Source organism: Papilio polytes, unplaced genomic scaffold, assembly GCF_000836215.1.
Source record: "Papilio polytes unplaced genomic scaffold, Ppol_1.0 DF823288.1, whole genome shotgun sequence".
NCBI classification, from domain to species: Eukaryota; Metazoa; Arthropoda; class Insecta; order Lepidoptera; family Papilionidae; genus Papilio; species Papilio polytes.
Genome location: NW_013525916.1, coordinates 1,838,816 through 1,850,965, shown reverse-complemented (window position 1 = coordinate 1,850,965; position 12,150 = coordinate 1,838,816). Strand labels below are relative to the sequence as shown.

Genomic DNA, 12,150 nt, shown 5'->3' with positions numbered 1-12,150 from the left:
GAGTGTGACGTGACATATTTTGGTCAATTTGTCATTAACAGGGGGCGCTCTAGTCAATTATAATGAAGTGTGTCATCAGCCGATAATCTAGGATACATTAAGTGGGAAATCTTACTTCTAACTAACATTTACATGGATGGGTGTTGTTAAGAGTTTTTGGCCTAAACTGAATTGATCTCGATAAAATTAGGCATAGATACAGTGGTTAGTCTGGAAGAACATATCTGACACTTTTTTTAAATTCCACTTTGAGGGAGTTGAGGGCGAAATCTAGTATAAACATATAGTTTATTTTTTATTATTCGATTAACAAAGAGAACAATATTTTTCGCACGGATAATTTTATTAAATTTAAATTATATGCCAGATTTTTTGGATTTATAGCACTGACCGTCAGTGTTTGGATACAGGAATGATGAAAATTGGGTGTCTCGGCCTGCAGAGATCGCTTCCAGAAATCGCCAGCATTATAAAAGAGCTAGTTTGTGTATGTGTGTATGTGTGTGTGGTGACCTGTTCGACGGCGCGGTCGAAGTCGAGTCCGGCGTCGGGCCCGGAGCAGAGATGCACGCCGGCGGGCGCGCTGCCCGCGGCGCCGCTCGTGTCCTTCACGTTGTACAGCAGCGACCACAGACACTGCAACACACATATATAGTTTACATTTTTCCAGTTGTAGTCCAGCGCTGGACTATATCGCTGGAACGGATTGTAAACTGGACATAAATGCCCTTGCTTTATTTTTCACTCTCACACTGACATTTATAAATATATAAAAATACATTAAGTGAAAAAGAAAAACATGTGAACATATCTTTTTTAATGTTTTTATCTTACTTGTTAGAACTAATAAATAAAACTTAATTTTATTGTTTCTCAATAAAAATGAATCATTTTGTAAGGAAAGTCCTTTGTTTCTTAACAGATATCCTTGTTAAGTCGTCAAAGCAACACTGATTAATGAAATTATCGTTAATGTGCAATATATTCTTATTTTTATTTATGTCTAGTTCACATCAGGAAAGTACAGTTGGAGAGTAACATTCAAAAACTGGACTGGCATAGAACTGACTGGCGCCAGATAAATTAATATAACGTGAATGTGATTGGCAATGTTGGTGGGGATTATCCATATTGATAAAATAGTCAAAAATTTATGAGACACAGTTAGACACGAATATAGAAGCGAGAAGATCTGTGTCAGGATCTGAAAATGGAGGTTTGTGGTCTCTGCCTACCCATCTGAGTTTCTGTTGTGATTATGTGATATATCTTACCTTTGGTTTGTCAGTCTCGCTGGTCTGGTCTCCGCCGGACATGTCGAATATCTTCTCTGCGTAGGGCCGCAAGTCGGCCTCGGCGTCGGTCACCTTGTTCGTTATGAAGTACACCACGACTGCAACAATATTAATATATACATTATACAAAGGTCTATGTACATTTTTTAAATTACTTATCATTAACTGTTCGCGGGGGAGACGCTGGCAACGCTCTCATATGTCAGAACCGAAAATAGACGGCGACGAAGTAAGCACACAAAACACATACCTGTCTTTACATTACTATAAACTTTGTAATATTGCCCAATAAACATCAAAAAAGTGGTCCTTCGAGCCGGAACTAGAGAACGACATATATGTGGACTTCTGTTATACTACTGAGATTTAGTATTAAAATTCAACAAGTAAAAGAAACTAAAAATAATTAATACTTATGAAACAATATTTTATGGTTTTAACAAAAAAGAGAAATTATATTTTCAAACATCACTAGTAGACAATGTCATTTATTATCTATGGTTTTAAGAATGTGGTTAGGGTTTTAATTGATACAAAAATGTATCTTTTTAATAAGTCAGTATTTAAAAATATATAAAGGTTTGTTATAAATATTTATTTTCATTGAATCCATATTATTATTAATTATATTATTAATTATTAATTATAAATTTTGACTTTGAGATACTTTGTTGTTTTTTACATCGACATCTGAGCGTATGTTATGAATGGAATATGACGATTGACGTCAATTGTCTCATGACAACTCCGGTCGCGTTTTAGTCGCTCGAAAATGGTCGTAATTTTATTTTATTAGCTTTAGCTCAATGGTTGAAGATTTTCGCGGCAGTTTTTTTCTTGTTATTTTATAACAACTAGAATCGTTTAAAAAAAGAAAAAAAACACATGAATATTCCCTATTGCTAGTCTACAAGATAAATTCATATTTTCATTATTGTATATACCCTTAATTTACTTAGTAAAATAGTATACCTATATACTTGATTATCAATACAAGTGTTTTTTATATAGAAATCTTTTATATTGTAACCAACTGACTCACGTTTAAACAAAAAATACTCGAAGGTAACTGGAAGTAATTCAAAGAGAAACAAAAAAGAAACAAGTTCGTAAGTAACCGACAAAAAGTCGAACGACTATTAAATGTATGAAAAGAATTAAATAAGCCCCAAAGTTATTGTTAAATATAAGGAAACTGAAACTTCGTTGTACAGAAACCTTCATCATAAGGCGATACGAATTAAATACCTTACGACAATATTAATAACTAACTATAACGTTGCTTTTTAACGGTGTAAGAATTTTCGGAATTAGCCATTAGTTTTTGAGTTATTCCAATACTTACAAAAATACAAATCTTTTTTCTTTATAAAATTAGTAGGTATACTCGTAAGTATAATATAAACGTATTTAGAAAGTTGATATGTTTCGATTTAATTATTTATTTGAATGAAACAATTCGAAACAATTCCCTTTAGTTTAGAACGTTTCGTCCATTTATTTCACTTTCGGGTAAAAATAGGGATGCAATATTTATTAGGTTAACATAAACTAACCAGTCAGAAGAAAAGTGTAATTAATGAATATTTTTCCACCCTCATTAAAGCAAGTTAAAATCCTCGCTTAGTTATTCACAAGTCATTTTAGCATAAACTTGAATATAATTAAATGAAGCCGATGCTATTGCTATGCAAAATATATGCAAAGTTTGAAGGCATCCGACAGAAGTAGGTCGAGTCAGTATTAGCACGGATGAGTTTAAAACGCGTTGGGATTGTTATAACATTAAGCCGTACATCAAACATTTACAGATATAGAATAAATATCTGACCAAACAATTACTTACATCATATTAGTTTCTAAATATCTTACGTTTAGATGGATGGATGGATGTTTGTTAGCGTTTGTAGCCTAAACGGCAGAACGGATCTCCATGAAATTTGGCACAGGTTTAGAGCATAGTCTGGAAGAACACATAGGCTACTTTTTATCCCGGGAATATTTATGGTTCTCGTGGGATTCATTAATTTAGTTTTTTAATTGTTTACTCGATCATTCTGCAACGGTTCAACAAATCTTATTGAAATTTGGCACAGATATAAAACAAAGTCTGGAGTACACATGGGATAAGCTTCATCCCCGAGAAATGCCCAGTTCTCGAGGGATACGTAGCTTTTTGCAATTTGTATAGGGCAACAGCTCGTTTATTTATATTCTCATACTATATATACTAAAGGGCTAGGGCTACCGAAGTGAAAAATTAATGACCGAGAGTACCGATTAAGTACAGAATTACACTGTTAATCTCCCCCATAAAGCATGGTTAAAAGGGGGAACGCCATAGGAACCTCGCCCATGGCGTTGGCGCTTACTAAACTGCCTATTATTAACTCCAAACCAATCTTGAGCAAGGTTAAAGCAACACTAATTTACAGTAACCAAAGCCATATTCAATATAAAATAAGCAGCGATTCGCCATGTAAACTGCATACGTGTTGCCGGTATTTAAGTAAGGTGTTAGTGTGACTTACACAGTCCCTTAGGGCAGGAGCCGGTGGCGGGGCCGACCTCGAGCACGGTGACCGCGCCGCCGCCCGTTACCAGCGGCGGGAAGCGCAGCAGCGTCAGCGGCTCCTTCTCGCTCTTCATTATGCTGCCGTTGGTGATGAACACCGCCTTCGATATGTCACACCTTTCTGTAGACTCCAGGGATACCAGATCCTAGAAAAAATCACAAGAGTTATTGGTTAGATTTGTCTTTAGGGCGCTAGGAACTAACTTCATTAATTCGCTGTGTACAAACCTTGGGGCACTCATTGATCCCGATGACGAGATGCTCGCAGTTGAGGGTCTTGGATTTGCTCTCGATGACCACCTTGGTCTTCCCCTCGTCCACGGTCTTCGTCTCCACAGAGTCTATGGGCCGGTTGAGGCAGTACACGCCGCCGAACACCGCGCACAACCTGCAAGTATACATTACCAATATTATAGTCATACTAATATTATAAATACTATAGTTTAGATGTATGGATGGATGGATGTTTGTTAGTTTGTAGGATAAACTGCTAAACGGATCTCGATGAAATCTGGCATAGACATAGACAATTATCTGGAACCACAGATAGGCTACTTGCTTTTGTTTCTTTATAATTCCACGAAGACCGGAGTTTCGGACGAAAAGTAGTTAGTCTATAAATTGGGTACTAAATCATTATTACTATACCAAATTAATAAAACGGAAATACAACACAGTAAGGGTCGACATACACGAATTGCACTATACGGTATGCGGCGAACATCGATTACCTGTTATCTAACGCTTACATCTATGTAGATAAATCGAAGCTTAGAAATCTGCACAAAATTAAAAAGAAACGTGGGATACTTTAATCTGTTTGTCATAATCATATTTTTTAAGCCAAAAGTGACAAAAAAGTCTATTACATCAAGTTGTATCGATTACCGACAGGCCGATAGATGATATTGCCATTTAGCTATCAAAACTTTTATTCTTCAAAACACTATTGTTTGACAAGTACCGCAACACACTAGCGGATCTAAATTCTTTAACGTCTAAAATTAACTACAAGACAGCATTGTATATATTTAATATGTGTCAGAGAAAATGCCAAGCATGTTATAAATAATAATCGATTTCACAGTTGTGTAAGCAACCTTTGCTACTTTTAGATCGAACTTTAGATTTATTAATGTAAAAGTGATCTGTTCACTTCATAAAATTCTTTTATATGTTTTGAAATAACTCTTAACCGACAGGAGACTGTTAATAGCGTTTGTAATAGTTCCTAATATAACATTAAAAACAGTCCTTTAGTATGGATTTTTCATACTAAATAGGGGTAGTGGGTGATTTGTTCCTATAGATCTATGAATTCAGGCGGATCTAACTAACGGGGAAACACCCCTGTAAACTTTAAAGTAAGTGCTAACATTAGAAAATTATACTTCGAATTGCTATTGGATTGGTTGAATACGTTCTAAATTTAGTCGACGTCATTATCAAATACGTTTACTGAAGTTATGGGCCTTTACTTAAAATTAAATTAGCAGATTGCGAGACGACCAAACGCTTGGGTCACTTCGCTCCCCAAGGGAACCTCTTGCGAGAAACGGGTTCAAAGTATATTGGACCGAAAACTATTAACTGAAATTGGTAACAAGGCCTTAAAATTTCGTTAGGGTACAGACTTAATATTTATATTATTAATATTGATTGCTTATAATACATTGAGTATTGTAATATATTTTATTTGAAATATAGAGAAAAATATCTATTAACTAAACTGTGTATTTCCAAAAACATATTCTCATAGTCATCATGTGTGTGTAAATGTTACATAACGTAAAAATTAAACGTCATAGAGTTACAGTCTTGTAAAGAACGAGGGCAGTGAAACGCTGAAGTTAATAAGTTTTTTTTATATAATTTTCAATTTAGGAAATCTGAATCCTCAGCGCGTGCAGTTAGAAAGTTCTTATTTTAGTGCGGCCGGCGGCGGCGGCGTGATGCACATCTGGGTCGTTGAACTGTCGAGTTCCTCCGAACACTTTCATGGCAAATTATTTTGCACAGACCAACTGTTTCAAAGATATATTATACAATTTTTTGCTCGAGATTCGTCCACGTTAAATTTAAACATATAGCCTATGTTACTCAACGATAACGGAGCTAACTAATGGCGAAAGAATTTTTTAAATCGGTCCAGTGGTTTTTGAGTTATTTAAATACATACAAATCTTTCCTCTTTATAATATTAGCATAGATGTTAGCAAAGCTTTTTTTAATTAATGTACAATTTGTTCATTATTATTAAGGTAACCAACAAACTCTATAAAGATTGAAGTGTCTTCATTAACTTGACATCTTGATTTTTTTAAAGGATGTTTATTTTTTAATATATACCACATTTCTTGGACTGTACAACTGAAAGCGTAACAGTGTCTATTGTATTTCACAAATCATGGTAAAACTCAAAATCTCCGTTAGTCTATGACCATAATAGATCACAATAAAATTGACATACAAGCATCTTAGAGACATTTTTTGCAATTTTTATTCTTTTACTTTTTTGGGTGTATTTGAACTTACCTGCAGAAGCACTGCGGCAGCTCCCCGCTGCCGTACATGGGCCAGAGGAAGGGCGTGTTACCGTAGCGGCCGAGGCTCATGAGGAACTTCTTGCACTCCCTCACGCCCTCGAGACACGGCATTGCGTCAGTGCCGCCCGCGATCGCAAACAGCACATAATGGATGAGGTTTGGCGTTAGACCCTTGTGGGTTAAGTACTCCTTGAATGTCTTGTCGTTCCAATCTATATTAAATAAAACGGTTTGTAAATATATAACAATAGGGGGGTTTATTTACTCTTTTTTTTAATAAATAAAAGGTGATATCTTCTTAATAGTTGTAACTAATCCTAAACCTAAATTATAGGTAATATAGATTTAGAAGACTAAATTCAATTAATCATTTATATTCCTCGACTTATAGCTTAAGCCTCTCATGAGATTCAATCCGGAATTTATAAAGTTCCTAACAAAAGATGTTGAACATACGTTTAATAATAAATTCCACGGCAGCTTCTTATAAGATTCTATAAAATTATTTTTAAAAAGCCATTTGCCGAAGTTATTACACATTCTTTAACAGTTATTCTATTGTTGATTAAAACTAAAGATTTCTCTTTTACATTCAACCTTAACGTGTTATTATTTAAAGTTACATTTTATTCGATGCACCAAAAGTAATAAACTTCACTTTATTTTATATGTAAACAAACACGTTCACTTTATTTAAAATAGCTGCATGTTGCAGTAATAAAAACGTAACATCGTTGTTTAAAAATATATTTTCGTATCTCCTACAATACGAGACATTTTATTATCATTTAAAAACAAATCCGGGACGTTTGTTGAAAAAATAGTAACTCTCATTTTACAGCGAATGTTTTATATCAAAACTGCAAACAGATGTTATGCGGACTCACGGGGAAATATAAAAAAGTTGTCATTGTCTAATTTTGCATTACAACGTTACTACATTACAAGGCCAAAAAGTACATTAAAATATCGAATACGAGATACACTTCTTCAGAACGAATACGAAAATTAATTCTTGAAATCATTATTTTAAAAAATGTCGATATACAATTAAGCTAAAGCTGAACATTTCTATAAACACTGAAAGAAATAAAATCGTTATGTACAAATCAATACATAAAAGTTAACTATCCTAAGAGAGCACTTACCTTTAAATTCATTGTTCATTTCCTCCTCATTGTAGGCGACGATCAAAGTAAGCATCTTCATCAGCTGGCGCTTCTCCACGATACCGACCGCCTCGGTGGCGAACACATCAGCTCGGGAGCAGGGTACCGGCACCAGGTGGTCATCCAGCCACGTCAGAACACGCGTCACGCAACGGAACTCCGCATAGCGTGCGATGTTAGATGATATCAGAAGTTCTACCAGAGGACCGCGGGAGAACAGCAACTGGTAATAAAGAACACAGTTAAGGTTCTCTCAATATTTAAAGACCATGCGGCCGATACTGCATCGAATCCTAAACACTTCGCTATATATATTATAGTATTTTTCCAATTGTGTCGGATCGGTTGAATATGGATTGGACCGGGTCAATGGGGAAATATGCGAGTCAACCGAGCTTAATGTGTTTTAAAAGTTTTCTTATTTGTCTCGTCCTTGTCTCTTACGCCCACATTATAATTTATTGTAACTTATTATAACGTGGACATAACCGACATGTAAATATTTTCAAATCTACCATTGTGGTGGAAAATAAGCAGAGTTAAATTTAAAAACATAAAGATCAACTGCAGGATCCTACATTTAGCTGTTGTAAATAGAATAAAATTTTTACATTTGTTTATGATATTGGTTTCCTTTATGATAAATGAATAAACAGACGAGTTTCGCAAACTATATACTCAAAGTTAAAGAGTAATAAAGTCACGGTCGACTAAAACACGGCCGTGACGAAATTGGTTCTGTTTTTGCCGTTCCGTCGCAGGACTGTGCAAAAACAAAGCGAAACATTCCACAGACGTTTGACTATATAACATTAGCTCAAAAACTTCGCTACGGAACAATGTAATCGGACAAATTTTTGACTTCCTTCTAACACTTTAATGAAATAATTGAAGATGTGTCATCACAGATTTCCTACAGAAGTATTAACTAAGTCTAACAAAGATGAAATATTGAAAACTGTAACATCGTGAAAAATTTAAGCTTATCTATTTGTAGTAAGTCTTTACTTGAAATACTTCGTCTACATTTTTAACACTTATGCAACATGATTTTTTCGTATAAAAGTTAACACGCTAGACGAGTTCAGTAGCACTGAATGTGTTAACATTTAAATGCAACAATATTAGCGATCCAAAATAACTTTGCATCGTAAACTTTTGCCCACTTCCGATCAAAACATCAATATATGAAATCAAACGACCGGACATGTCGACCGCACAATGTAAATATTACTTTCAAACAGATGTAACATAAAACTTGGGAGATATTTGCAGGTACTATTGAGCTACAAACTCGATTACATAGTTTTATGTGTAAACGATCCATGGATTGCATTCTTATATGGTTACATTATATAGGACAGAGGTTCGCAACCTTTATCATCGTGCCATTTTTTTAAGAATTGTTTTATGTGGTCGTAGATGTGCCATCGAATAATTTTTACTCTGCGATTTTTGTACCTATAAAATTTGTAAGTATAAACTTCATACTTTTTTGTAGTGCATATTAATTTTGTAATTAGTGGTGTGCTCAAAGTAAAGTGCCATCAGTTTACCACCCCTGGCATAAGGTTACCTCGAGCGTTAATTTGATTCGCAAGTTCACAGTAGAATCTTTTTAATTTTTACATGGAGATTGCTGATTGTAAAAGAAACAGTAAATTGAAATGTTTTAAGTCTTAAAAGATAAAACTGTACAGTAGTTAATTGTTAAAATATTTCTTGGCAAAGGAGCTTTAAATAAAAAGTCGTCAACTAACATATAAGTAAACCTACATGTTCAGATTATCACATAGCTTGCTAATCTAATATGTGCATTGACATTTGCAATCTTATCACATAATGTATGTGTAACTTCAGATTAGAGACTGAATTCCCTGATTTCTAAATACCATACCTAGCTTATAAACTCCAGTCATACTAAACTAAAATAATAGTTCTCTTTGCTACAGAATCTATAAATCACATTTTTTTTTGTTATGTTACTCAAAGATTGAACATTTCCTTACAAAAGGCATGTATTTACTTCACATTGAGTATCATCACCACATTTTGATGTTTCAAACAAAGAGAATTCAGTTTACAATTTTATCAAGTAGGCATAAAATGGGAAACTTTAATATTACCCTGATGACCATTAGAATAAATAGTTTTTGTGTAATTTATTTGGTGTTTTTCTAGTTCTTACCTTTGGGGTCATATCAATGTTGAACTTCCTGTACTCCGCAGCAAAGCTGGCCTGGCTCCAGATCTTCTTTGGTGGTTCTGTTTTACCATCCTCTTTCGCTTCACCTTCTTCTTCAGGTGGAGACTCCCTAAGATTAAAAGAAGTTGGTTACATTTTAAAACTTACAAACAATTTATTTAATAATAACATTATTACATTACTGTAAAACTACTATGAAAATTAATTAACCTCACAATATTTCAAAAATAATATAAGAGAAGAGAATGTGTTTTCATACAAGTTGGAACAAACAGTTTCATTTTAGTTACCTAATTTAATATTACACTCAATATGTCATAAATAACATTGAAACTTATAAACTCACTTCTCAATATACCACTGCTCCATCAAGTTATAAACTTGAACTTGCTTCTCTGGATCAGAGTTGACTTCCTTTATGAACTTCTGTAGGCCATCAAAATTGTAGGAGGCCCAGAGACCCCCATAGTGGTCACTGGAGTCCAGGTGGAGGACATTCTTGTGTATCCTACTGCAAGCAGCGGCCACAATGGACTCCACCATACCTTCATACAGAGTACCAAGCATGAAAAAACTAACTACCGCTTGAACATGGGAAAATACTTCTTGTAAAACAGTGAACATGTTGTAATCTTGCCTCACAAACCTTTTTATTATATATAATAATGGCTGACCACAATCCCATAGGTAACGTTATAACCAGCTTCCAATTGGATTCTGTTTCATTGGGATTAATTGATCATTTAAACATAAAAATAATTGCACTGCAACTTTAAGACTACTTCTTCAAATTTTAACAAGAATATTGAGTTTATGAGTCACAAATTAGTGATTCATTTTTAGAGATCTAAGTTTTTTATACTAAATGGTAGTGTGATGATTATTCTAATGAGAATTTGTCAATCACTTAATTTTTTTCATAAGAATCAATTCATTTTTTTATTTCAATTTGTATTATGACATATGTTATCTACAAATTTAGTGACAATGACTGCAACATAACGCTATTTGCATGTATATAATTAATGAGGTAGAGGCATATGGTATGTCGATACAATTTTTGATATTTGAAATAAATTTTGGACTATTTCAGGATAATATTCAACTAGAAAAGAGTATAGTTTAAACGCATTGTCTGAAATATACGACACGTACAATGGCATGACGAAGCGAGCAAAAAAGAATAAGATCGATACTAAAGTAGGCTAGTCGCCATCACGCCCGGTATCTTTTTAAAAGTAAATTATGCCTCACCTGTCCCAACCACGATGACCTGGAAATCGGTCGGTAAGTCATCATCCATATTGCTGTCTTTTGTTGCACAAAGGGGAATAATTACTTTATTTAATTGACTAAAATATGGAATGTCCTACCCCTTCACAAAGAATTTTACTTTCTCTGACATTTGACAGTTGTCTGACAACTAGATTTTTTTTTCTTTTGGTGTAGTGTTTACACTCTATAACCAATTCGTAAACTTACTCTATGGTTCTTGTTGTAAAAGTTATTTCGTTTTGTGGTACTTCTCTAGTATTAAAAATGTTTACAGTAACAACGTGTCGTCGTGTTTTATTAAATACAACATAATATATGCCGTTTTTTTTAAATCAAACATTTCACCACAACTTTTAAGTTCAATTTAAATTTTAAATCCTACCCTACCTTAATAATCAAACGATAGGAGTACAAAGGAAAATTTAAAAACTCTTTTTCTAAGCACGCCCAACTTTAGGGAGACTACTCGACATAAAAGTGAAATCTTTATTTTGAGATTGATATTGATCGAGATAACTGAAAGTAGCGCCAGTGGTGGAGAAATTGAGAAGCAAAAAGTTAGCGTGGTATGGACATGTTATGCGACGAAATGATGGGGACATAAACCAGAAAGTGTTAAGATTGAATGTGGATGGCTACAAAGGAAGAGGAAGACCGAAGAAAGTATGGATGGATTGTGTGAAAGAGGATATGCTTAAGAAAGGAGTGGATTCAGATATGACGGCTGATAGAGATGTATGGAAGAGCAGCACATACTGTGCCGACCCTCCATAAGGGATAAGGGCAAGTGGATGATGATTGATCGAGATAACAAAGGCGGTGTTAAGCTTATCTCATTCACTTATGTAGGTACCGTGTAAAACGTATGCTGATTAACGAATCTGCGATAAGATCTTTGCATAAACCGAGGCCTGATGTAGGATTTGGGTCTTAAAATGTTCATGGTCCATCCCGAAATCCGGTTATTTTTCATCCGTAGGTCAACTCCATTCCGCTTGTATAATTTACATAAAAGTTTACTTTTCTCACTGAACATCGTGCAATTAGTAGTATTTTTATCTAAAATATATGCGCAACAATACGC

The 12,150-nt window shown here is 34.4% G+C and overlaps 1 protein-coding gene across 1 annotated transcript in view; it reads right to left on the bottom strand.

Moving 5' to 3' along the window:
- LOC106105014 (rab proteins geranylgeranyltransferase component A 1) overlaps positions 1 to 11,217 on the bottom strand; it is a 13,952-nt gene extending 2,735 nt beyond the window's left edge. Inside the window, exons 1-9 of the mRNA XM_013285215.1 lie at positions 11,046 to 11,217; positions 10,138 to 10,336; positions 9,774 to 9,900; positions 7,565 to 7,808; positions 6,406 to 6,628; positions 4,099 to 4,258; positions 3,827 to 4,016; positions 1,275 to 1,393; positions 514 to 636 (exon numbers count right to left, since the gene is read on the bottom strand). Coding sequence (XP_013140669.1) covers positions 514 to 636; positions 1,275 to 1,393; positions 3,827 to 4,016; positions 4,099 to 4,258; positions 6,406 to 6,628; positions 7,565 to 7,808; positions 9,774 to 9,900; positions 10,138 to 10,336; positions 11,046 to 11,094 — 1,434 coding nt within the window. The 5' untranslated portion in view covers positions 11,095 to 11,217. The remainder of the gene's footprint in view (positions 1 to 513; positions 637 to 1,274; positions 1,394 to 3,826; positions 4,017 to 4,098; positions 4,259 to 6,405; positions 6,629 to 7,564; positions 7,809 to 9,773; positions 9,901 to 10,137; positions 10,337 to 11,045) is intronic.
- Positions 11,218 to 12,150: the final 933 nt, after the last annotated feature.